This window comes from Cavia porcellus, unplaced genomic scaffold (genome assembly GCF_034190915.1).
Source record: "Cavia porcellus strain 051 isolate PalLab524CR breed Dunkin Hartley unplaced genomic scaffold, mCavPor4.1 scaffold_15, whole genome shotgun sequence".
Taxonomy (NCBI): Eukaryota; Metazoa; Chordata; class Mammalia; order Rodentia; family Caviidae; genus Cavia; species Cavia porcellus.
Window position 1 is genome coordinate 67,028,914 of NW_026947498.1, and position 27,904 is coordinate 67,056,817.

At 34.1% G+C, this 27,904-nt stretch overlaps 1 protein-coding gene across 7 annotated transcripts in view; it reads left to right on the forward strand.

Annotated features, from left to right (window-relative positions):
• The window catches only part of Stxbp5l (syntaxin binding protein 5L), a 375,791-nt gene that overhangs the window by 168,805 nt on the left and 179,082 nt on the right, over nt 1–27,904 (forward strand). For all 7 annotated transcript variants that reach the window (XM_063225050.1, XM_063225052.1, XM_063225055.1 and 4 more), the window contains exons 8-9: nt 2,147–2,230; nt 5,831–5,954. In XM_063225050.1, the coding sequence (XP_063081120.1) occupies nt 2,147–2,230; nt 5,831–5,954 (208 nt within the window). The remainder of the gene's footprint in view (nt 1–2,146; nt 2,231–5,830; nt 5,955–27,904) is intronic.

Consider the following 27,904-nt stretch of genomic DNA (forward strand, 5'->3'; position numbering starts at 1 on the left):
CTTTAGAATCCAAGATCTTATTTAAGGAGGAAACTTTGGAGGCATTGTCACTGAAGTGAGTCAGAAAGCAAGCATGCTTACCCTCTTCACTACTTTAAGCAGCAGGATGTTTTATCAGTACATTTAGATAAATACAAGAGGCATAAAAATTGGAAAGGATGAAATAAAATACTCTATATTTTAGATTAGACAGTATCACCAGAATACCTAAGAACATCCACATTGAAATAAATACAAATAGTAAGAAATTTAGTATGTTGTGTACTAAATTATAGGAAGTATAATCTTTTAGCAGATTTATTGAAAAGAAGAACTCATATAAAATAGAATAACTTTCAAACTTGAAAGATATGAGAATAGTTAAATTCTTGGTTTACATGTTTCATTTTTAAAGCTTGCTTTTCTTCTTAAGAGTCAAATACATAACACTTAAAAATTCTTATTTAAGTTCATCTGTCTCCCACAAGTTTCAATATGAAGCATTTTTCCTAGCACTATTTCATACATTTCATTAAGACTGTTTCTTTGCCTATTAGTTAAATAAAGATATATTGTAATTTCCAAAATATTTTTGGTAGTGACTTCTAATTATCACTGATTAGAATTTAGTATGTACAATTTTGATTGTTATTGAATATTTACCAAGTAACTACTTTTCTTCAGACATAATTCAGATCCCGATAACATAATTAACAAGTTACCCCTCTTTGCCTTTCTGTTACTTATATTTTGAGAGACTTTTAAAAAAATCACACATATATGATTTGTGGCTTGGGAAGCAGTTGGTCTCCACCCTTTACATCCTCAAAACTGCAAAAGTGAGACTTTGCTTTGAGGAAAAAGCTGTAAAGCACCATATTCCAGAATGGCAGTGGCAGTCACATGAGTTTCCAAAATGGCAGCAGCCCCACCAGGTTCCAGGATTGCAGTGACATAGAAAATTTGTTCCTTAAAATCATGAGCAGAGTGCTTGTCAATCCAGCCACTTGACTTCTACAGCCAAGAGAGAGGAAAGCCTGACTACTGCTCCAACTGGTAGCAGACCTTATATCATCCATGTGGTTCTGGGTTTAGATGTTTAGAGAATGCAAGAGTTCTGAAGTTAAAAAGACCTCCACCCCAGTTTCAAAAGGCCTGGAAGGCCAAGCAGTGTCCCCTTGAGAGGGGCAATATGTGAAGATGTGAATGTGAAGCCAAAGGGGCAGTGAAGACCCAAGAAGTTTGAACAGGTCAGGAATGAAGATCATCTAAGGAAACCTGCAAGGAAGGAAAAAAGCCAGCTCAAGAGATAATCTGTGGGTGCTACAACCACCAGAAGTGCTGTGAAGTGGAGTCACTCAAGCCTTTTTGAGCTCACAACCAGATTGCTTCAGATGCTGGACATGGAACTCCAGAACTTAATGATTGCCTAGTTGAATTTTGAACTTCTTTTGGTCCTATTCCTTTGTGTGCCTGTTTATACCCTTTGGAACAATAATGTTTGTCTTATGCCATTGAATGTTGAAAGTTTTTAACTTTTCATTTGTACTGAGTCTCACAGCTAAGAGTTTACTTTAGATCTTAGAGGAGACTTGGGAGTTGGACTTTTCAGCACTGCTGAAATTTTTAGGACTTTGGCAACTCTTGGAGATGGGCTAAATGTGTTATATAAAGGATGTGCATAAGTCTTTGGGAGACCAGGGGTGGCATGTCATAGTTTGTGTTTGAATGTCCCCCCTAACACTTCATGTGGTCGTGTAGGGGCAGGCCTTTTGAAGGTGGCATTTGTGATTGTTGAGTAGCACTAGAATTGGTGGTGTGAGTGCTGCACCCACCCAGGGGCAGGTAATCAGCATACAGTATGAAGGAGGGAAGAAGGCGTGCTTTCCTGCTTTTTTTCTGGTTGCTTCTGAGTTCTGCCACAGTTGCCATGTTGCCTTTCAGCCACACAACCCTGACTTGGAGCCAACCGATTATGGACTGAAACATTCACAAGCAAACTCTTTTGTCCTTAATTTTAGGTGTCAGATAGTTTGTGTCAGCAAGAAGAGAAAAGTAACCAAGACCATAAATGAAATTGTGTTACATGGCATGATTTTTACTATTTTTTATTTGAACCTTGTTATACTAATATCAAAATTAAGAAAATTATTTTAATATTTTTTAGCTGCTAATAGGTTATGAAAATGGTACTGTAGTATTCTGGGACTTGAAGTCTAAAAGAGCAGAACTGAGAGTTTATTATGATGAGGTAAGTGACATCTAAAATACTTGAAAAGATTTTTGTCACTTTGTGTCATTTTTTTGTTGTTGTTGCTGTAAAGCTTATACTTTACCAGTACATTTATCATTGGGAAGCTAGGACCTGGTTTTGACCTAGTGACTCTTACTCTCTTTTGCTATTCACATACACTGCACCTTTGTATTATTTCTGACTAAAATTCTGCTTTCATTGTCAATTTTTTTTTGCATTTTATGTACTTTGAGTCCTGTCACTTCGGCAGTATGCTGTATCCCTTCATTTATTTCAGCTCCTTTTCTTTCCTGTAAGTTTCTTTCTTATGTCTTGGCTTGTTGTTCATAAGGTTTTAACAAACACTATGTATACCGTCCTTAGAAAATTTATTTTCTATGACAAAAAGGTTAAGTCAGGTTGAAATGCCATGTTTTTAATACTTTCTTAGAAAAAAGGGAGATTTTATAAATAGGAACACTCAATAAGGAAGAGTAAGATTTTGAAGTTTTATTGTCCATAACTAAGACCTGAGTAGGCTTTCACTTAAGAGAAGCAGCAAACTCTCATTTTTGTTTTCCTCTTTTTCCTTTTTATCGGTACCGGGGATCAAACTCACGACTGCCTGCTTGCAAGGCAGGTGCTTATGCCGCTGAGCTAAATCCCCAGCCCCCAAACTCTCTTTTATTAAGGCATAGTCTCCTGGTTGACACTTTCAGTTCAGATACTGCATCCAGGCAATTTATTTCCTTTTACAGAAGAAGCTGATATAAAGACAGTGAAGCAAAGGTAAAAGATAAAAAGGGTAAATATTTCTTGTAGCAGTGGAAACAAAATAATCTGTACTGTGAAACTTGAAAAATCATGAGAGTGGAGAGTGATAGAATGGTGAGTAACATCCATTATTATAATGGAAGAATGCCAAATAATTTAAGGCACCACTAATATAAAAAGAAAAAACCCTACACACACATGTGCATGTTCTTGTGTTTCACTTTCTCATTTTATCATTGGGAAAAAAATGTCACCATATGAACCTGTTGTTGCCCTAGAATACTTTTCTATTTTTTCCTTTCCCTTTATATCAGCTAAATTTTGAAAGTCTGGGTGCTTAAAGATATAAGGGATTTCATAAACTCCATAACTCAATTCCTAGTGATGATCTCAAATTAAGATTTTATGCTATTTGTAAGATAGTAGAGCAGTGAAGCACTCAAAAGTAAATGATATAACAGATAGATGACTGGTAGAAACCTTTTAACTAATTGTTTTTTCCTGTGACATCTTACCTTTTCAGTATATCCTTTACTAATAAGAGTATTATTTTTAAATGTAGACCATGTAATCTCTATCTGGAAATCTTTAAAAGATTCCCAGTTGTCAACAAAGTTTATATTCATTGATACTAAGTTTAAGGTTCTGGTGCTTTTTCCTTTAGTAAACTCAACTATTTCCTTAACATAGCTTTTATTTTTTTTTACCTCTAAACCTTTGCTCCTTCTAATTCCTCAAACTCATCGTGAACTCCTTCCTTGCCTCTTCTTTTAGTCAAAATTTTGTTAATTCCCCAGACACTATGAAGTAATGGACTATCTAGCTAGTGCCTTAGTGAATACTCACTGATGAATTGAGATTTTGAATTTTGAAATTCAATATTATTTTCAGAAATAATTAGCTGTAAGAATTACTTCCATTTTAGCTATGAAATTTTTGTTTCACCATGGGAATATTTTTAAAACAAAGAGAAATCTTTTTGTAGTTTGGCATAAGGAAAACTTTACAGTTCTTTGAGGAAATGCTTTTTCAGATTGTTATCTAGATTTCTGGGTTGCCTTTTTTGTTTGTTTGTTTTTGTCTTTTCCATTTTCAAAAAAAAGGAACAGCCACTGAATTGACTAAGTGTGACTAGTGTTTGATCCTTCCCAACTGTTACCTACTTTAAAATTTTCTATTAAGTTAATTTTAAAATTTTAAATTAGTTATATATAAGTTTTGGTTTTAAGTAAACCCATTAAGACTTTCTTTAAAGAAAAGAGTATAAACAAATAAATAAAATATCTATTCAAGGCAGTTCAAATGGTGGTTTCTTAAGATACGTACTATTTGACATCCTGATCTCTTAACAAGCTGCTTCTACATGCCCACTATGTGATACCACGTTTTTCTTCCTTTATAGTAATACTTATTTTGATTTTCTTGTATTTATAATTTTCATGCCTGTCCTCTTTAGTGAATAGAAATTCAATAGAATATCATAGATCTTTAGAGTTGGGGATGCTTTCTCCACCTCCACTTTTGGTGGCAAAGGAGCATCAGAGAATTTTACACTGACTGAGGTTATCTAAGTTAACAATAGGCAAGGAAAAAGCAACATTTTCTATGAACCGCATACACAAGGGAGAAATAAATAAACAGAGTATAGGACTGTGAGGAGTATTTTCCTTCTAACTACTGTGCAGGAAATTGGTGAAAAAATTTCTCTACATAGTACTGAAAGTCAGGGAAAGAGAAAACACAAATGTGGTGTTCATGTTACCTTTTCTAGTCAATGAAATCTTATTTATCTTTTGAGACACAGATTATATTTTACATTCTTTATGATATGTTTAATGATTACATTAACCACTGACTCTATGTAGCTCTTCTAACACTGTTTAACACTTTTCTCTCACACTAATATACATACGTATGTATATATATGTATTTGTTAAGAGTTCCAAATAATAAATATGGTAGATATTCATCTACGTCAGTCTTTCCAGTGTTGAATTTCTGTTAAGGAAAAGATGTTCAAAATATGTTCTGCTTTTGTGTCTACTAGAACTTCTCTCATTTTACTTAGCACATTACTCGAGTTTTATTAACTTATTCATTTAGAAACAATATCAAGGGTTTAGAAATGTGTATGTGTGACATTCATTTAACAGATATTTCTAGAATATATACTTTATGTAACATGCTATGCTAGCACTGGGAATATACTAGCTAGAACACATAAAAAATTATTTTAGAGTCTTATCTAATTTGAAACTGTTGAACATCAACAAATTTTCATATTTTTGCTTTAAATCAGTTTAAGTAGTATAGTCAGAGGTAATACAATACTTAAGCTTTGAGATTTGTTACTTTAGCAAATAACTCAACCTCTATTTCACTTTATATAAACTGGGGCAAAATATATATTTATAGGGTTAAATGAATATATAGAAAGTCTGGCACATATGGATTGCCTATAGAGGGTAGCTATTACTCAAATAATTTTGCAAATTCGGCTCCTTTCAATGGAAATAGGCTTCCAGTGTACAAGAAATTATATTCAATAATTGTGTTTTCACTTCTTTGTAAATAAATTCTTAAATAAGCATCACAGGATACAGAAAAGACATAGATTTCAGTGAGCACCTTGTAAATGAGTGATACTAGAAAATTTATTTTTATCTTACGAGATGATTTTGATAGGCTTGTATAAGTTTGTAGAGGGTTGAAGCCAAAGACAGTTCAGAAGAAATGTTTATGTTAGTTATATAATAATTTTATGTTAAAATATTTTTCTTTTGGAACATAGAATGATATATCTATTTTCCTTACCTCTTTAACTTTTCATTGTTATTTTATTAGGCTATTCATTCAATTGATTGGCATCATGAGGGCAAACAGTTCATGTGTAGTCATTCAGATGGCAGCTTGACTTTATGGAACCTGAAAAGCCCAACTCGCCCTTTCCAGACCACAATTCCACATGGTAAGATGTATGCTTTCAAAAGAAATAAACACTATGGATACAATGCCTTGTCCTGAAGTAGGAATGGTGATGTTAAATAGAAAATGGTTTCTGGTTCTAAGTATCTCTTTACACTTTCTAGATTATTTCCCCTAATTTCTGTGCTTTATTTTATCTACCAACTCACTTCCTTATTTTGTAAGCTATACTTAGTGGCTGTCTCAACCAAAAGTTAAATAATGATGGTTGATAATAGATCTCTTCTAAGGTAGAAGTGATCACATACAGGAAATTTTCAAGGGTTGAAGAGAAATTAAGAGGACAGAACTATATTGATCTGACTTTCAGATCTAATTTCTATACTGTGTGTACTGTCTTGTTTTCTGTTTTCATTTACTTATTTCTATTCTTGCCATTTTATTCTACTAAATTGCAAGGACTACAGTAGTAACTATAGTTTTTATTTATCTTTTTATGTTCTATATTGAAAAGAGGATTTTAATCCAAGCAAAGTGTTTACATTAGATATGTATAATGAGGAAAAAATTCTAGTGTATCAACATCTAACCAAGTATTTCAGATAATATGGTGATTATCTGAAGTCCATGTTTGCCTCATACTATTGGTTATTTTTAAATGCAGAAAGCTTAAAACCTAACATTTAATGACACATTCTGCTTTATAGTTTCTGAATATTTTTTAAAAAATTATTTATTTTTATTTAAAGAAAAAAAAAGGGTGCAAATAATATATAATTTCAAAAAAATAAACAGTAAGAAATCACTAGTTGATAATTACATATTGTCCTCTTACAAATAGTTATTCAAGTTACAAAAGTGAATCATACAAGGTGGACATTCAAACAGCGAGACTATAAACAGTTCTGTTCAACGATCCAACATAAACTTAGTAATATGGTTATCAATCTTATGCACTTATACATGCAGTTCTATCCTTTACAGTACTTTCTTTTCCTCTGTTTTTTACAATAGCAATTACACATTTTGGGTTTTATTACTCTTACATTTCTTATTACTTTTTACACTAGAGACACAATGAGATGTTTATAAATATGATTCTTGAATATTTCACCAACTGAGAATAGCCTCAAGTTATCTGTTTGCCTATAAAGGACTCAAATTCATCCTTTTTTATAACTGAGCAATATTCCATTGTACAAAAATATCACATCTTTTTCATCCACTCTGCGGTTGATGAGCATCTTGATTCTTTCCAAGGTTTAGCTATTACGAATTGTGCTGCTTTGAACATGGTTGCACATATATCACTGTGGTATGACCTTTTGGTTTTTCTGGGAAAATACGCAGGAGGGCAATAGCTGGGTTGAATGGAACATCTCTTAGTCTTCTGAGAATTCTCCATACTGATTTACATAGTGGCTGCACCAGCCTACACCACCACCAACAGTAGAAAACTGTTCCTTTTCCCCCACAGCCTCACCAACATTTGTTATCAGTTGATTTCTTGATGGCAGCCCTTCTTTCTGGGGTGAGATGAAATCTCAGTACTGTTTTAATTTGTATTTCTTGAATGACCAGTGATGGTGAACATGTCTTCATGTATTTATTTGCCATTTGTATATCTTCATCTGAGTGTGTTCATCTCAGATGCCTATTTTTAGAGAGTCTTTGAATTGGGGAGTTTGATGTTTTTCAATTCTTTATATGTTCTGGATATAAGTCCTTTGTCTGAGGGGTGCTGGCTATAATTCTTTCCCATTCTGTGGATTTTCTTTTTACTCTATTGGTGATTTCCTTTGAAGTGCAGAAACTTTTCAATAATATGAGATCCCAGTTGTTGATTCTTTGAAATATTTCCCGTTCAGCCTGTGTTTTGTTCATGAATTGTCTGCGTACCCCTATGTCTCTAAGACATCTACCTACCTTGGCTTCCTCTAGATTTAGTGTTTCTGTTTTAACATTTAGGTCTTTGATCCATTTAGACTTCAGTTTTGTTCGTGGTGACAGGCATGGATCTAGTTTCAGTCTTCGGTGTATGGATAGCCAGTTTTTCCAACACCATTTATTAAAGAGGCTATCCTTTTTCCAGTGAAGATGTTTAGCCCCTTTGTCAAATATCAGGTGGCTGGGTGTCTTTGTAGTTGTGCTTGCATCTTCTAATTTGTTCCATTGATCCTCAGGTCTATTTCTTTGCCATTACCATGCTGATTTTATCACTGTGGCTTTGCAGTATAGTTTCACTTGAGGTATTGAGATGCCTCCTATCTTGCCTTTGTTGCCCAGAATTGCCTTTGCTATTCTAGGTTTCTTCTGTTTCCAAATGAATTTTAGGAGTGTTTTCTCTAGATCTATATGGTATGTTAATGGTATTTTGATTGGGATTGCATAAATCTGTGTAACAGTTTTAGTATGGCCATTTTCACAATATTGATTATTCCTAGCCAAGAGCAAAAAATATCCTTCCATTTTCTAATACCCTCTTCAACCACCTTTTTTAGTGTAGCATAATTTTCAGCATATAGGTCTTTTACAAGCTTAGGTCGTTTCCTAAGTATTTCATTTTTTCAGCTGCTATTGTAAAGGGCGATATTTCCATAATTTCTCTCTCGGTGAGTTTTTTGTTTGTGTATAGGAATGCTATTGATTTTTAAGCATTGATTTTGTATCCAGCTACATTGGAAATTTATTACTTCTACTAGTCTTTTAATGGAGTTTTTTGGATCTTCTATATAAAGTATCATGTGATCTGCAAGTGGTGATAATTTAAATTCTTACTTTCCTATCTTTATTCCTTTGTTTCTCTCTCTTGTCTGATTGCTCTGGCTAGTGTTTCCAGAACTATATCGAATAGGAGTGGTGATAGTGGACATCCTTGTCTTGTTCCTAATTTTAAAGTGAAAGCTTTTAGTTTTTGTCCGTTAATATAATGTTGGCTGTTGGTTTGTCATAGATGGCCTCTATAAGATTGAGGTAGACACCATGTATTCTGAGTTTCTCAAGGGTTTTTATCATGAACATATGTTGGACTTTATCAAAAGCTTTTTCTGCATCTATTGAGATGACCATGTGGTTTTTGTTTTTGGCTCTGTTGATGTGGTGTATTACATTTATTGATTTGCATATGTTAAACCATCCCTGCATTCCTGGGATGAATCCCACTTGGATCATAACGTATAATCTTCTTGATGATTTGCTGCATTCTATTTGCCAGTATTTTATTGAGAATCTTTGCATCAACGTTCATTAGTGAGATTGGCCTATAGTTCTCCTTTTTGGTTGGTTTTGGTATGAGAGTAATACTTGTCTTTAGGAATGATTTAGGGAGGATTGCTTCCTTTTCAATTTCATTAAAGAGTTTACAGAGTATTGGCATCAGATCTTCTCTAAATTTCTTGTAGAATTCAGCTGTGAATCCATCAGGACCTGGGCTTTTCCTTGTTGGTAAGTTTTTAATTTTGTTTTCAATTTCAATAGCTAATATTGGGTTATTCAAAATTGCTGTATCTTCTTGGTTGAGCTTGGGCAGCTCATATGTTTCTAGAAATTTGTCCATTTCCTTTCCACTGTGTGTGAGTAGAGATTTTCAAAGTAGGTATTCATGATCTTTTAAATTTCCATGGGATCTGTGATAATTGCCCTCCTTTCAGTACTTATTGTGTGATTTTGGGTTTTTCTTTCTTTTTCTTTATAAGGTTAACTAGAGGTTTGTCAATTTTGTTTATTCTCTCAAAAAAACCAGCTTTTGATTTATTAATTCTTTTAGTTGCAGTTACATTGATTTCTGCTCTGATCTTTACGATTTCCTGTCTCTTATCAGTTTTGGGTTTAACGTGCTCTTCTTTTTATAGAAGCTTGAGATGAAGCATTAGGTTGTTTATTTGTGCTTGTTCTGTTTTCTTGAGATGACAGTGCTATATATTTCCCTCTTAAGATAGCTTTCATTGCATCCCACAGATTGCAGTATGTTGTTTCTGCATTTTCATAGAATTGTAGGTATTATTTTATTACTTCTTTAATTTCATGTGTAGCCCACTGGTTATTCAAAAAGTTACTTAATTTCCCTGTATTTATGCAGGTTTTGCTATTTGTTTTTGCCATTAATTTCCAATATCAGTGCACTATGATCAGATAATATGCATGGGATAATTTCAATACCTTTGCATTTACTTAAGAATGTTTTATGGGTTATTATATGGTCTATTTTGGATAATGTCCCATGTACAGCTGAGAAGAATGTATATTCTGATGTTGTGGGTGGAATACTCTGTAAACATGTACTAAGTTCATTTGCTCACAGGTATGATTCAGTTCTATTATTTCTTTGCTGATTTTTTGTCCAGTTGATCTATCTCTTTGTGACAGTGGGCTGTTAAGGTCCCTTATTATAATTGTGTTCTTGTGTATTTGGTTTTTCATGTCCATTAGTATCTGTCTTATATAATTGAGTGCTCCTGTATTTGGTGCATATATATTTATAATTGTTAGTTCTTCCTCTGAAATTTTTCCACTGACAAATATGTAGTGACCTTCTTTATTTCTTTTAATTATTTCCAGTTTGACATTCTCATTGTCTGCAAACAGGCTAGTGACCCCTGTTTTTTTCTGGGTTCCTGATGCATGGAGTACTGTTTTCCATCCTTTGACTTTTAATCTATGAGCTTCCTTTTGGGTCAGATGTGTTTCTTGTATACAGCATATTGTGGGAGCTTGTTTCTTGATCCATTCTGTCAACCTATTTCTTTTGATATGTGAATTAAGGCCATTTACATTTATGGATATCACTAATATATACTGGCTTGACTTTGCCATGTTTATGTTCCATTTGTTTGCTTTCTGGTTTTCCCCATTGTTTAATTGCTTGTCCTACCTGGTGTTTTCTTTCTGTTGTTGTTCTGGGGAATGTGGTCATTTTTACCTCTATCTAGTATGTCTTTCAATACTCTTTCTAGGATTAATTTGATTGGATGTGAATTTCTTCAGTTGTTCTTTGTCATGGGTGTATCTTGTTTCTCCATTAAATTTGAATGAAAGTTTTACTTTATACATCAGTCTGGGTTGAAAGTTGTTTTCTTTCAGGGTTGAAATACCTCACTCCAAGCTAGTCTTGACTTGAGAGTTTGTGCTGAAAAGTCTGCTGTGATTCTAATGGGCTTTCCTTGATAGATGAGTTGTGTCTTTTCTCTAACAACTTTTAGTATTCTGTTTTTATGCTGTATGTCTGAGATCTTAATTATTGTATGTCTGGGTATAGATTTATGTTGTTTGTGATTGCTTGGCATTCTGTATGCCTCACTTATGTCCCTGTCAGATTTTTTCTCATGTTTGGGAGATTTTTTTGCTATTAGTTATGTGAATATTTTAGTTATGTAATTTTCATTGACCCCTGCATCTTCACTGATGCCTATTAATCTTACATTGTTGCTCTTTGCATCATCTTGAAGTTGCTGGATTGTCATTTCATGCTGCTTTATATTTAAAAGTTCTATCCTTTCATGATCGCTAATTGCAATCCTGTCCTCAAGGTCTGAAATCCTATCTTTAGCTTCATTTAAATGGTTCTGCCAGCTCTCAATAGAATTTTTTGTTTCTTGAATGTCTCTTTAAGTTTGTTTCATGAATTCTGCTTGTTTTCTATATTATTTATTCAAGGTTTCAATCGCTTTCCCACTCTTCTGTACTTTTTTCTCTATTTCTTCTTTAGCTGTGCTCAGCAACTCCTTTACTAAGGTTGTTATTCCTTTCTTTACATGGAAAAGTGCTTCTAATTTGATTTCCTCTATAGCCTCATGGAGTTGGTTTTTTTATTTCAAATTCTTTTCAGAGATTTCAGGTGTGTTACTTTTGAAGTTCTCTATTTCAATGTTTCCTGTACTTGCTCTTGGTAGAATAGATGTTTGAGATTCCATTTTGCTTTTTTGTTTTGCTATTTTCCTCCTTTGAGTTAATATTTGGTCCTTCAGTCCCACTGGTGTTAACTGTTGGTAATGTGTATCTTGGGGTCCTAATGTAAGGTTGATGTTTGTCCAATTTCTGGCTCCCTCAAAGAAGAGATAGGCCAGTCACCTGACTTCCCACTGCAGGGCCTGTTGGGTGAGTCCTGTATTCTTCCTGGGCTGACAAGCCTAGTAGTATTGATGTAAGTCAGCTTTTAGTTCTGCTATTAGTTTATCTTCAGGTTGTTCCATGTCACCAAAGCTCCCTGTCTACAGTGTTTGTGTTGGCTGAGGCCTTACTGGGTCCCTATTGTATGCCTGTGTGTCTCATAAGCCCTTTTGATTTTCTCCAAGTTAGGGGAATCCTTATTGGCACACTCCTCACCCTGCCTGATGTTTTCTGTGTGCAAGAAGGAGTCACCCATACTCTTGTCAGACTCACCAAGGTCTTACAGTTAGTTGAAGGGAGCTTTACTATTGGCCCTATTTACCCACTGTACACCTCTATATTAGGGGCATACTTAGCACAAGACTGGAGCCTGCTGAGATCTTCTGTTTGATTGAGGCAGTTACTAAATCTCCCTTCAAGCTAGCACAGTTAGTGCACTGTAGTACAAGGTTCTGGGAGAAAGTGTGGAGTTGAAGTTCAACAGCAGTATTAGGTCCAGGAGGTAGGGAGTATCCCCGAGGGGCCAGCAAGATGTCCTGGGTCTGGGTGTCCAGTGGGCGCGGGCCAAGGTCCCAGGGCAGCATGGCGTTCCTCTGTGCTGACTGGAGTTGCACAGGAAGCGAGCAGCTGCCCAGGCCAAGGTCCAGGGTGGCATGGCATTCTTCAGTGCCAGCTGGAATCGTGCCAGCTTCTGGGTTTTGGGTTATGCTTCAAAGCTTCCTTGGTGCACTGGGAATCATGTGGCCCACTTTTGGCTCCTGAGGCAGACTGCTGGCAACTGCTTGCCACTTGGAGTGCAATGGGTGTGGGCCAGTTGGACTAATGGGGACTCCATGTGTCCTTTGGTGATTTCAGACGCAGGGTGTGGTCTTACCGCCTGGGAGCAGAGTTACAAGTTTTCCTGGTGCTCTAAAATTCAACCAGTGCCTGTTCAGGGCCCGGGACTGGTTCCGGGCCCTGCTTGCTGCTTGGATGTGGTTGGGCGTCCTGCTTGGAGATGGCTGGGCGTTACATTTTTTTACTGTATGATCTGATTTACTCAGAGATTCCTGTACCCTTAGATGCTTAGTTAGAAATACTTTAGAGATTGCTATTAAGAAATCTTATTTACATATTTGCTATACATGCATCTCAGGTTTAATTGTTTGCTTCTAAAATGGGTTCCCTGTATTACCTTTAGACTTATTTCACTGAATTATCATGCCTTCAATATGTAAATATGTTGTATGATTTATTTATAAATTTTACCTTTAATTCCATGTAGTATCAGAAGTGAATGTTGATTTTTTTAGCTTGATTGAACATTTAACACTTTTATATTTTTTTTGTAAAGGGAATCTAACTCAAGGCCTCATGCTAGCCAGGCAGGCACTTATGCCACTAAGCTATATCCTGGCCCTAACGCTTTCATGTGTTGACCACATTCATGTTTACTTTACGGGTTTGGGTTGTATTCTATAATTCTTTCTTGTTGAAATCAAACTGTTCATAGGTTGTTGATAACATCAACACCTGTGTTTTTTTTTTTTAGCAATAAGTCAAATTAAATCCCTATTGCCTCATCATATCAAAGTTGAGAAATATCAATGATTTTGATAGTAGCAACATCTAATATGTATCTATTTATAATCTTTGAGCATATTTTGTTCCTTTTTATTAACCACTTTTATTTTCTAAAGTAAGAATTTCTCTAAATGCCGTTTTAACTATATCTTAAATTCTTATATATAATTTCATTAATATTGTATGCTTTTTATTAATAATAAATTTAAGGGGGACTGGGGATTTAGCTCAGCGGCATAAGAACCTGCCTTGCAAGCAGGTGGTCGTGAGTTCAATCCCCAGTACCGATAAAAAAATAAAAAAATAATAAATTTAAGGTTTTTTCTATATCCTATTATAATTCTCCATTGACATATAAATTATTTAGATGGATATTTTCAAATATCTAAACATTTTTGTGGTGGATTCTGAGATTATAGCCAGAGAATGTTCTACAAAATTTACTGAAATTTGCTTTATAATTAAGGCATAACCAACAGCTGTTAACAATGCAAACGTGCTTAAGAAGAATATATACTTCCTAACTTCCTCATAAAGGTCAAATTTAAAATTGCATTTATATAAATAATTCTGCTTGTTTTCAGTATGATGTTTAAATTTCAAGGAAGGTGAGTTAAATTTTCTTTTATAATGTATTTTCTTTCATAATTCTGTTCACTTCTGATTTATATTTATTAACAAATCAGTTGAAGGTGGGAAAGAGTACTTACCCAGTTTTATATGATTCTACTGATTCTTATGTAGTGCTACCAATTATTGCGATGGTAGCATTAAAATTTCTTAACGTTATTATATACTTGCCTTTTTCTAACTTTATTCTGCCCATTTTTGCTTCATCTATTTTGTCAGTTTGTTATTGGATACCTTTTAGGTTTCTGAAAGGGAACATATCATCGACCCATGTGATTTAATCTAATCTTAGTAGTGGAATATTTAGTTCATTAAGGTTAAGTTTAATTACTGACAATGTTGACAGTAGGCCTGCTGTCTTATTACTTACCTTTCGTTGGTTCTATCATATTTTTATTACTTTTCTTTTTAATTATTTTCTTTCTGTATTCCTTTAACTTATCTGAGTAATTTTAATAAAATTTCACTTGAATTTATATATTATTTTTATCTTTTAATAAGATGTGATCGCAGTTATTGATCTTTGTAATATTTTTCATGCAATCAGGATTTTGTTTCTAAAGACTTTGCCTATACCAATTTCTTCAAGAGTTATACCTATTCTGTCTTCTAGCAGATTTAGTGTTTCTGTTTTAATATTTAGATCTTTGAGCTATGGTGAAAGACATGGGTCTAATTTTAATCTTCAGCATGTCCAAAGCCAGTTTTTCCAGCACCATTTATTAAAGAGACTAGCTTTCTTTCGGTGAATGTGTTTGGCACCTTTATCAAATATAAGGTGGCTTTATGTCTGAAGTTGTTTCTGCATTTTCTATTCTGTTCCATTGATCTTCAGGTCTGTTTTTTTGGTTTGTTCTTTTTTTTTTTCCTTTTGGTCAGTACCATACTGTTTATATAATAGTAGATTTGTAATATAATTTCAAGTTTCAGATTGTGATCACCCTCATTTTGCTTTTGTTGCCATGCATTGTTTTTGCTGTCTAGGTCTCTTCTGGTTCCAAATGAATTTTAAGGTTGTTTTGTCTAATTCTGTGAGACACACTGTTGGAATTTTGATCAGAAATGTCTTATATCTGTATAATAATTTTGGAAGTTTGGCCATTTTCAGTATATTGGTTCTTTTTACTCAAGAGCAATGAATATCTTTCCATTTTCTGATACCCACTTCAATCTACTTTTTCGGGGTACCATAATATAGAAGTCTGTTACTTCTTTCATTAGATTGATTCCTACATTTTCTTCTTTTTTTTTTAGATGCTATTATGAAAGGTGTTTCCATAATTTTTCTCCCCTGAGTTTGCTATTAGTATACTGGAAGGCTGTTGATTTTTGAGTGTTGGTTTTGTATTCAGATATGCTACTGAATTTGCTTATTAAATCTAGAGTTTCTGGTAGAATTTTTGGGGTCTGCTATGTAGACTATCATGTCATCCATGATAAAGCATCATTTAACTTCTTCCTTTCCTATCATTCCTTTTATTTCTTTCTATTGCCTAGTTGCTCTGGCTAAAGTTTCTAGAACTACACTGAATTAGAGTGGTGCATCCCTGGGGTGATTCCAAAATGGTCATGGTGTATAATCTTCTCGAAGATTTGCTGCATTCTGTTTACCAGTATCTTATTGAGGATTTTTGCATCTGTGTTCAGTAAGGAGATTGACCTATAGTTCTCTTTTTTGGTTGATTCCTTTTCTGGTTTTGGTATCAGTGTAATACTTGCTTTCAGAATAAATTTGTGAGTGTTGCTTCCCTTTCAGTTTCATTACTTTGAAAAATAGTGTTGTTAGGTCTTCTCTAAATTTCTTGTGGAATTCAGCAGTCAATCTATGAGGGCCTGGGTTTTTCTTCACTGTTAGATTTTTTAAATACATCTTAATTTTCATTGATTGATATTGATTTATTTAGGATGTTCATAGCTTATGTCAGTTTTAACAATTTATATGTATCTAGGAATCTGTTTCTTCTGCATTTTTCATCTTATTAGAATACAGTTTCTTGAAATAAGTATATATGATCTTTTGGATCTGCAGGGTCCTATATGATTTCACCCTTTTCATTCCTAACTGCATTGATTTGAGTGGGTTTTTTTTATAAAGTTGGATACGTTTGTTGATTTTATTTAATCTTTCAAAGAAACAACTCTTCATTGAGTCTTTGGGTTGTTTTCTTAGTCTCCATTGTATTAATTTCTACTCTGGTCTTTATAATATTCTCCCTTGTATGGGCGTTGGGCTTGGACATCTCTTCTTTTTCTAGAAGTTTCAGGTTTAATGTTAAATTGTTTATTTGAGCTCACTCTATTTTCCTGATATGGGTATTCACTGTTGTAATTTCCCTCATAGGACTACTTTCTTTGTGTTTCATAAGTTCCACTGTGTTGTATTGTCATTATCTTTCAATTTTAGAAAGTGTTAATTTTTCCTGCTTGAGAAGTATTCTGCCATAATGTAGTTTTTAAATATATCATTTGTCTGTCTCCTGCATTTTTCATTGACTCTGATCGAACATGTTATTTTCTTTGCATCATCTAGCAGCTGCTGGATCGATTTCTTTTTGTCCCTCACTACTTTTAAAAATTTTTTCGTTTCGTGATTGCTAACTTTAAGCCTGTCCCCTATGTCTGAGTTTTGGTCCTCACATTGGTTTACTCTGCTATGGATACTTTCAGTGGAATTTTTAGTTTCCTGGATATCTGTTTAAATCTGTTTTATGAATTCCATTTCCTTCCTATGTTGGCCATTCATCATTTCCATTATTTTCTGAAACCCCTATTTTTAAAAATTCTGTATCAAATATCTGTATCTAGAATCACTATCATTTTGGTCATTCTGTCTGTAGTTGTCTGAGAAATTATTTCTGATTTTATTTTTTCTAGAGCCTCATTCATTTTCTTTGTTGTTACTACTTCAGAAGCCAGTTGGGTGGCTTTCAGATTCTCCCTTCTCATTGTCACCTGGGTTTATCTTTGGATGTCTGAAGTTGCATCTTAAGTGTCTTCTTATTTTTTAAAAAAGTTTAATTCCTGGGTTGATGCTTGTAAATTGCCTGTGGTGAGTGCTAATATTTAGAACCCTTAGAAAATGACTACTTCTCAGAAGTATCTTCCAGGTGTTGCTGTTCTTTGGGGGTTTTATGTCTTTTGCAAGATCCTACATCTTCAGTGAGTTGGGAATCAGTAGTTGCTGCCTGCTTGGCCTAGCCTCTGGTTCATTGGCACTGGCCCACCATATTTTATATGACCCATCTTCAATCTCAGTCTTGATACAGTAGGAAAAACAGCTGGTTAGAACAGTTATGTCACTTTTACTAAAGTGGTATAATCAGCAATAGCATCAAACACAGTCTACAGAATAACAAACTGAGGCAACCATTAATTCACTATCTTTAACCATATCAAGTAGATTTGTGGTTATATTACAAAATCTAAAACAAACCAGAAAATTGTACGCAATAATTAAACCCTCAATATGCCAATTTTACCTTCAGGGTAGAAGATTTAAAAGAGGATAGGGGGAAAATAGAGAAGTAAAAAAGAAGAAGAGATTAAAAACAAGGGTGAAGGACAAAGGAGGATGATGCCAACTTTGGGAAACTGATGCCGAAGACAGGAGGAAGAGAAAGAAGAAATAAGAGGAACAGAACAGAACAACAACTCCAAAAAGCTAGGAACCTCTTTCACACTCTTAGATATATGAGCAAAACAATGAAGCAAAACAAAAGCAAGAAAAGAAACAAAAAATGCGTAAAAGTTTGTCTGTCTTCACTGGTAGACAACATATGGAGACAGAATCCAGATCTGTGTTGATTTACCCCAGTAGGCTAGCATTTGCTTTATGGTGGAGTAGCGGATAATCTCAATGAGTCTGCACCTTTATTGCCCTTGTAGTTCATCCTGCACACCAAGGTGGTCAGCACACCTTGAATAGGTTATAACAGCTATGAGCCACTAGATGGCTCCCAGCCTTCTGTTGCAAGATACTTAGTTCTGTAGCACACACCACCAAGCAGCGCAGTCCTGCATGTCCATTGCTCCTTTCCACTGTTAGGTCTCTTTTTGGATGCCTCTGGTGTTGCCAGCTATCACTGTATATCCAAAGGTTTGAACTGCTTTTCCCACTCCATTGAGTACTGACTCAGGGAGGAGGTGCCACTCACTATCTCCTTCTTCTATTTGAAATTTCTCCCTTCACGCTCTCCAGGGGCTTCAATTCTCACTACACATCCTGGGCTGTGAGAGATACACTTCTCTCCTTCTCTTCTCATGTTGTTATAGTCCAGTGTCTGGAAGTGGAATCTCGGAGAGGCTCTTTCTCTGATGCTTATTACCACTCAGCGATTTTCCCAAAAGTTGATTTTGGTTCTGAGATGACTTTGTGTGTTTTGTATGCATGTGTTTCTATATTTTATTAGTGAAATTTTAATAAAATATTGGTCTAGTCTATCGTATTTTCATTCATGTATGTAACATATAGTGATTATATCCAACCCCTCATCACCTTCCCTTATATGCTTTTTCTCACTCACCCTGACCCTCTTCCTCTTTTCTAATAGTCTCCCTTTGTATCATTTTTCTTTTTGTTTTTTTTTTTTTTTTACTTTTTTTTTCATTTTTCTTTTCTATATTGAACATATTTGGGAAAATAGGTGACATTTGTCTGAGTCTGGCTTATTTCAATTAAATGATAGCTTTCGGTTCTGTATATTTTCCTGAAAATAGCATGACTTTGTTCTTTTTGACTGACTAATAACTTATTTGGTTTTTGAAATAATGAAGCTTTGTCTAGCTCCCATATTTTGTGAGTGAGGACTCTTGTATAGTTTCAATTTTGCTTCCTTTGTGTATAATGGTGTTTTTACTCTGGTTATTTCGAACCAATATGTCTTTTATTTTTCAGTTTAACTATGTTTTTCTTAACTCTGACTTTTCAACCTTATCATTCTATGAAGTGTTCTACTGAATATTTTTTTCTGGTACTGAGAATTGCACCCAAAGCTTTCATACTGAGATGACTGTCCATCCTTTTTATTTTTTATTTTTATTTTGATACTGTCATTCTAAGTCATTGAGTTGCCAAGACTGTCCTCAAATTTTCAGTTTTCCTGCCTCAGTCTCTCAGAATCCCTGAATTACAGGTATGCACTACCACATCTGGCTCTGAACTTTTTTTTTTGCTTCGTACCGCACACTTTTATTTTCTCATGACCGCACACTTGTAAGGCAGGCGCTTATGCCACTGAGCTAAATCCCCAGCCCCTCTAAACTTTCTAAACCTATAAATTTATCTTTAACAAAAATTGGGAAATTTTTAGTTACTTCTTTTCTCAAATATGTTTTTGTGCTTGTCTTTCTGTGGTATCATTTGTCTATTGGAATCCATACATGTTTCTCATCCCGTTTGTTTATTTATGTCAATGTTTTTTCCTTTGCATTTCAGATAGAGTAATTCCTATTGATTTGTTATTAGTTTACCTGTTCCCCTGCCCTCACCTTGCATTTTCATTCTGCTATTGTCTATCAGTTATTTTTTATTTCACGTAATTTTCCATTTGATACTTTTGTATTTTTTCTCTGATGAGATTTCCTTTTCTTATTCATTATGAGCATTTTACTTTCCTTTAAATGTTTAACTTAAGTCATTATAGCATTAATATTTTATTTGATAATATAACAACCACTTTATCTTAAAGTTAACCTCTATTTCTAGTAATAACTGACATTTTCTTGCTTCATATTTTGATGATATTTTACACAATATAGATACTATATTATGTTACTGTGGAATGTATCTTTGTTGCTTCCCTCTTCCTTTACTACTTTATCTACTAAACTTGGAAACCCTACAGATAAGCATTTTATTATTTTTCTAGAAATCAAATTTTTTCCTGAAATGATACATTATCTAAAGCTCTTGTTATTAGACAATGGTAGTTTAAAAGGAAAATGAGTACAACTAATGAGGCTGGATTAGCATGTATGTGACTCATGATTAACATAGTGATATCACTGGTCCTTTAGCCTATTTCTACAGATATTATCTTTTTCATAGTAAAAGTTTCATATATGTGTTCTTCAATCAGAAGAATTAAACTCACAGGCATACACATACATGAAACATATTTTTACATACTTAACGTGGACTCAAATCCTATAAAAATGTTTAATAGTAAAACCATTGCTCAGAAACAGGATAAGGGACATCCACATTATCTACTTCTACTAATCATTTTTTTTGGAAATATTAGCTAACATAATTAGATCTAATGATGAGTTATAAAGTTTAAAATTTTAGGAACAATATTCAAAATTAGAGTTGCCTTTTGATAGTATAATTGCACAATTAAAAACCAAAATTTATTAGGAAAACTATTATATATGATATTAGAATTCTTTATACAATATTAACAAAATATGGATGAATAAATAACAGTAAAAACAGTTTTAAGTAATAGGAACACATGAATACCTTGAAGTAAATATTGAAATAAATTTCAAGTATTATTTTTACTATGGGACATAAAAGAGACGCTTGGATAAATGATAAACATCTTTTGTGTGCATAGACTCAGCATTATAAAGATGTTTTCTTCTGTAGCACTAAATTCAGCTTTTTGTCAATGAAAGTAATAGTGTTTTTTAATTAAACGAACTAAAATGCCACAAAAATAGATTTATAAATAGGTGAATTATTTAAATAAGGATGAATGGTCAGTTATAGGCAACTTGGTAAATGTGATATCCTGAACAATTTTTAACCAAGTAAGAATAATACTAAATATATGGGTTCTTACATTTTTTTAGAAAGCAGTATCATTTACAATAGCCATAAAAAGTACATAGGAATAAATGTAACAAAGGAAATAAATGACTTCCACAATGAAAATTACAAAATGCTGATGAAACAAATTTGAAGACACAACACAAAATGGAAAGAGATCCTATGTTCATTAGTTGGAGAAATTAATACTGTTAAAATGTGCACGCTATCCAGAATGAGTTACAGATTCAGTGAAAATACCTATTGAAACACTAATTACAGTCTTCCTAGGGCTAGGGAAAAAAACCTTAAAATTTATATGGAAGCAAAAAAGACTCCCCAAAGCAATCTAGGCGAAAAAGAACAACGATGGAGGCATCACAATAATAGTTCTCAAAGCATGTGGGAGTCTTCTGGGAAGATGTCCAACTGGTAAGCAACAACAAATCAGGCTCTCCAAGATTTGGAATCCAGACATTGGGAAATAACTTGTTGGGGAAAAGAAAAAGAGGTGGATTCCTGAGATCTAGAAAATATCTGGAAGAACAATTGGATCCTAAAGAAAAATTGGAGAGACAGAACACAACACAAGGAAGGGACAGTCTACACTTTCTCAAAGGTTATTGACTCATGACTCATGAGAAAGGAAGACAAATCTAAAGACATGAAAATAGGGAACTCCAGAAGCCTTCAGGGAACCACAGTCGTGAAACAGACCTGTGATGCTCTATATTTTAACAACTGGAAAGTGACTCCTGTCCAAACATCTGCCATATTCCTTAGAGAATACTTGGTTGGATGCCATTTTAGGCAGGGGGCAACTGAACCTAAGACTCAGAAAGCCATGAATGGCTTTCAGTGTTATATCCCTACAGTGATTGTGTTACAGATAGCCACAAGAGACATCTATGGTCAGGAATCTATAGTCAAGGCTGGCAAGATACATCCAAAATTGTTTTTGCTAAATGGTGCAAGTCCCTCCCTCTATGATCAGAACCCAGGTTCAGCCTGACTCTCCATGGATTTGAAAGTTCCTGAATTGACACCCACCATAATCCTACTATCTTATTGCTGGTAACTTACCTGTAATAGATCTGGGCCCTGACCGCCTTCTTTGTTTACCAGCTAATGTGGGACATGTTTTGACTTGGACACTGCCCCAAAACTATAGACCCTGAAACATAACCAAAGGTGTGAAATCACACAGAGAAATTTCTTTTCATTTTTGTTCTTTTTTTCATTTTGTTGGATTTATCTGTTTTTATTATGTATGAGTTTTATTTGTTTGTTTCTCTTCTTTCCTTACCTTCTGTCCTTATCACTGATTTCTGGGAATTTGGGTAATCTTTCTTTGTCATTCTTCCTTGCTTGTAATCTCTTTCTTCTTTTATTTCTCCATTTTTTCTCTTCCTTTACATCTTTCCCATTTAATTTTTATTCTCTATATAATTTCTTTCCTTTTTCTCCCTCTTTTTCTTGTATATTCTATTTCTTTCCAGTTGTTGTTTGTCTTATCTTTACCTAATTCAATAGACATCCTTCTATTCTCAAACAGAAGAATTTCCTTTCTCCTGATTCTCATACCATAGTGTTTAAACCTTTGAAGTTTTCTTTTTGCATCCTCATTCCCAAACTCTGAATCTTTAACAGTATGACCATAAATCTTGGGGTTTTTAATTAACTCTGTAAAATTACTACTGAATTCTTATCTTCCACTAGTGAAAATATAGCTGCCATATTTTGTACAAGTAAAATTTGGGTGAATAGCTGGATTGCCCTGATGTTTGCAGGATAATTGCCAGTTTCTTCTCTGTGATTAAGGGTAGTGCGTAACTGGTTCTTGTGTTTATTTGTAATTTGTCTTAGATGCTTTGATTTGCTTGGTATTAGTAGGGTCATGTAACTGTTGCTATTTCTCTATAAGCCAAGAGCTAGATTGTTTTTGTGACATTGATAATACAAGAGTACATTCCTACAGAATCTTGTTCTTGGAATAACTATATTGTATTCTCCACTCCCAAACTAACAAAGGTCTGTGGTTGAATTTTGGGGTGAAGGCAAAGAATTATAGTCAGGGGAACCTAGAGTATATCACTGACAAGATACTAAAGAGTTCTCTATATTAGCATCAAAGTCTTGTTTTTGTTGTTGTTATAGTTGTTGTTTTTGTTGTTGTTGTTGAACTGGGAATCAAACTCAGGACCTTGTGCTAGCCAGGCAGGTGCTGTGCCACTGAGCTACATCCCCAGTCCAACATCAAAGTCTTTAGACTATAAGCATCCACAAACTTCAGCACAAAAAAACCCAGAAGAAAGATGGAAAAAAAAGTCAACAAGATGTCTCCCAAAACTTCCAATTCCCCTGAAGCAGGTGCAGGGGAGCACTGAGGATATAAATCAGAAACCCAAATTCCTTGAAAGGATAGTAGAAGTTACAGAACAGCTAAATGTGGTATTTGGTGAGATTTTAGAAGATTATAGCCAAAGGATGCAAGAGATCTCAGAAGACACTAATAAAAATCTAAATGAGCTAAACAACATGATACAAAACATGAATTACTGGTTTACCAAAGAATTAGGAGTCCATGAAAAAGTGTGTGGTTTTTTTGTTTTGTTTTGTTTTTGTACTGGGGATTGAACTAACGACCTCATGCTTGCCACACAGGCACTTACGTTGTGCAAGTTTTGATCAGAAATCCAGGAGATTAAAAATCATATTGAAGGCAACAGAATGGACCAATGTAAAGACACAACTTCAGAAGTATAAGACAGTAATGCCTTCAAAGGCACTTTAAAAATCAAAACAGAACATGAAAAATGGATTCAATAACTGCTAGATAACTCAAAGAAGACTAGCAACATAATTGGAATAGCGTTTTTTTCTCCACACCCTTTCTCCTTATATATTTGAGTCTGATTTTCCTTTAACCTTCTTCCCTGTTCCTATTGTCCTGTAATCTTCAATAAATATAGTTACTTATTATGTATTGAAAAAAGTGTAATTGAGATTAGTGAAAAAATTAGAAGACAACAAAAAAAGCCTGTTCACAGAAATAATGCCAGAAAACTCCCCAAATATAGAGAAATTACAAATTAGTAAGGCAAACAACCATGACCAAAAAAAGGACCTCTCTATTCCATGTTACATTCAAAGTTCCAGAAGGCCATCAGAGGCAAACTTTTAAAAGATGTTAGAGAAAGGCAATGCATGACATACAAAGCTAAACTCACTACAATTGTTATCCTAATTTTGTATAAAGTGAATTTCAGGCTAATGTTGATGAGAAGACACAAAGAAGGCTACTCCATATTGGTTAACAGAACAATTGAGTAGGAAGAGTGAACATATGCACACCAAATACCAGTGCACACAGCTTCATAAAACAAACACTAATGGACATGAAAAATCAGATGAACACCAATACAATTGTAATGGAGAATGTTACTACCCCACTGCCATGAATGGACAAATCAACTAGACAAACATTAACAAAAGCATCAGTTGATTCAGTCATTCAAACAAATGGACTTAATAGATAGCTACAGAGTATTCAAAAGCTACCGAATACACATTATTCTCAGCAGCACATAGAATTTTCTCTGAATTATAGCATATACTATCAAATAAAACATGCTTAGGTAAATGTAAAAGAATCAAATTCATGTATCTTATTGAGTAACACTGCAGTGAAACTAGAAATCAATTACAAAAGACATCACAAAAACTACATGTATACATGGAAATTAAAGAATGTATAGAGGTCATATATAGAATCTGTGATCTACAATTAAATGATAATGCATGTAAGCTAGACATATTGGGATCTGTGGGACACAATGCAGTCCTAGTAGGTAAGTTTATAACAGTGAATTCACACATCAAAGAGGCAGAAGAAGCTTAAATTAGCTAACAGTGCACCTCAGGGTCTCAGAACAGTGATGGCAAAGCTATGACATGCATGCTATAGCAGACTCTGTACCATTGAACGCCCTAAAAGATTCAACATCACTGCCCTCGAAAATCAAGAACAATCCAATGCTAGCATAAGGAAAGAAATTATATGGATCAAGGCAGACATTAATGAAATTGAGGCCAAAAAATAATAGAATGAATCAAAATATGATTCTTTAAAATATTAAACAAATTGGACAAACCCTTAGCCAGTCTTATCAACATAAGGAATAAAAGTCTCAAGTCCATGGAGTTAGAAATGGAAAAGGCAAAATCACAATGAAATTTTTTAAAATCCAAAAGATTATTGTAACTATTTTGAGAACCTGTATGCTAATAAAATGGAAAATTCAGAAGTTAAGAATAAATTCCTAGATACATATGACCTACCAAAATGGGATCAAGAAGATATGAAAATCCAGAATAATTCCACATAAGCCTATGAAATTGAAGAAGTAATGATAGTTTAAAAAATTACAGTTAAGACAAGTCCTGATCCTGACTGATTCACTCCCAAATTCTGTTAAGAACTTTTAGAGATCTAAAGCCAATACTTCTCATACGTTTGAATGAAATCAAAAGGGAAACAGTGTTTTCAAAGTCTTCCTGGAAACAAGAATTACCCAGATATGAAAATTAGAAAACAACCCAAGTAAAAAATAGAACTACAGACTTATCTCAATGAATGTAGGTGCCAAAATCATCAATAAGATACTGGCAAACAGGATGCAGCAACTCATCAAAAGGATCATACATCATGACTAACTAGGATTCATTCTATAGATGTACCAGTGGAGCAACATTTGCAAATTAGTAAATGTAATACATCATATTAACAGGATCAAGGACAAAAACTACATGGTCATTTCAGTAGATGCAGAGAAAGCATTTGACAAAATCCAACATCTCATATATAATTTAAAAAACACTAAAGAAATTGGAATAAATGTTCTTTATTTCAATTTGATAAAAGATATGTATGACAGCCCAAAAGTCAATATTGTACTAAATGAAGAGAAGCTGAAAGCTTTCATGGTAAAATCAGGAATAAGACAAGGATGTCCACTGTTACCATTCCTTTTCAATATAGTTGTCAAATCATTAGCTAGAGCAATTAGAAAAGAGAAATAATTAGAAGGGACATTTATAGGGAGGGGAAAAGTTAAATTTGATTATTTGCTGATAACATCATATTCTACATAGAAAATCCTAAAAATGCCACTAAAAGACTCCTAGAATTAATAGTCAAATTAAATAGCGTAGCAGGATAAAAAAAAAATCAACATTCATACTCAGTAGCATTCCTGTATACCACTAAGAAACTCAGCAAGAAGAAAATTAGGGAAATAATAACATCAAGAAAAATGAAATACTTCATAATTAATCTAATCAAAGAAATAAAATTTAAAAAAAAAAGAAAAAAAAAAAAGAAAACTATAGTACTATGAAAAAGACTGAAAAGGTTATCAGAAAATGTAAAGATGTCCCCTGTTCCTGGGTAGATAAAACCAACATAATCAAAATAGTGATACTTCCAAAACTGTTATATAGATAAAGTCAAAATACTAACATTTCTTGCAGAACTGGAGAAAGCAATCCTAAAGTTTATATGGACCCAAAAGAGCCCTAGAATAGCAAAAGCATTTTTGGGCAACAAAGGCAAAGCAGGGACCATCTAAATCTTGCAGAGAAAGCAAAGACTTGTGGGTCAATGGAACAGAATAGAAGATGTAGGAAAAACTCTTGAGTTCACTCAGCTGCCTTATCTTTGACAAAGGGACCAAATACCTTCACTCAAAAGAAACCAGAGGAAAGATAGCCTCTTTAACAAATGATACGTGAAAAATAGCTGTCCACATGCTGAAGGTTGAACCTAAACCCATACCTCTCAGCATGTACTAAACCAAAATTAAAATGGATCAAGATCTCAACATTTATCTACTGGAAGACAAAATACATAAAACTCTTAAACAAGTTGGTGCAGGCAAAGACTACCCTGAGCAAAGTCCTGGTTGCACAAGAATGCTATGAATCAACAAAGAGATAACATCCAATTAAAAAGAAGAGACCACCAACAGAGTAAAGACACAACCTACAGAATGGGAGAAATTTTTCTAGCTACTCAGAGGACTAATTTCTAAAATAAAAAACTTAAAACATTAACCACCCCAAATTTAAAGACACAATAAAAAAATTAGTAACTGAAAGCAATATACGTTTCTCAGATAAATACAAATGGCCTATAAATTCATGAAAAAATTTTGGCATTACTGCTCATTCAAGAAATGCAAAGTAGAACAACACTGAGATTCCATCTCACTCTAGAAATAATGGGTGTCATCAAGAAATTGATGAGGGACTTGACCTCTACCCCCTAACCTCCTATAATGAGTATACAGCAAAAGCACAAATAAAGAGAAAGTAGTGTGGTTTTTGTGGAATCCAGGAAGGTCAGAACTCTCTGAGATTGAAGACCATGAGTTTCCCAGATCACTCTTGTTTATTGGGTTTTGACAAATTCAGGGGGTTCAGGAAGAATAGTGCATATTGGAGGCAAAAGCATGTGAAAATGACCTGAGAGACAAAGGCAATTAAGAGAAATGTTTGTTGATCTCTAAAGTTGGAAACTATTGCTGTGGAATACAAGGTGTCAGCAGCCCGTGTTCTCATCTGTGGTGTTATCTTGACTTGAGTACTTTGAATATGAGTTTTTCCAACATAGCCAGAGGTCTCTATTCAGCAACTTAACCCTGTATAGTCTGATCTCCACTAGTTCTCACTTTTTTTTTTTTTTTTTGTAATGGCAGCAGGTGAAACATGTGACTTGATGTTGTATAGGTCTAGGTATGTCAGTTTTAGGAACCCCTGTAGTAGAGTAGGGACAGAAATAAAAGATTCAAGCTAGTTGATATAATAAATTCACTGTAGAATCCAAGATGGCCATGGTGACAGCAGACTTCTCCATGAGTTTGAAGATTTTCTCTATATGG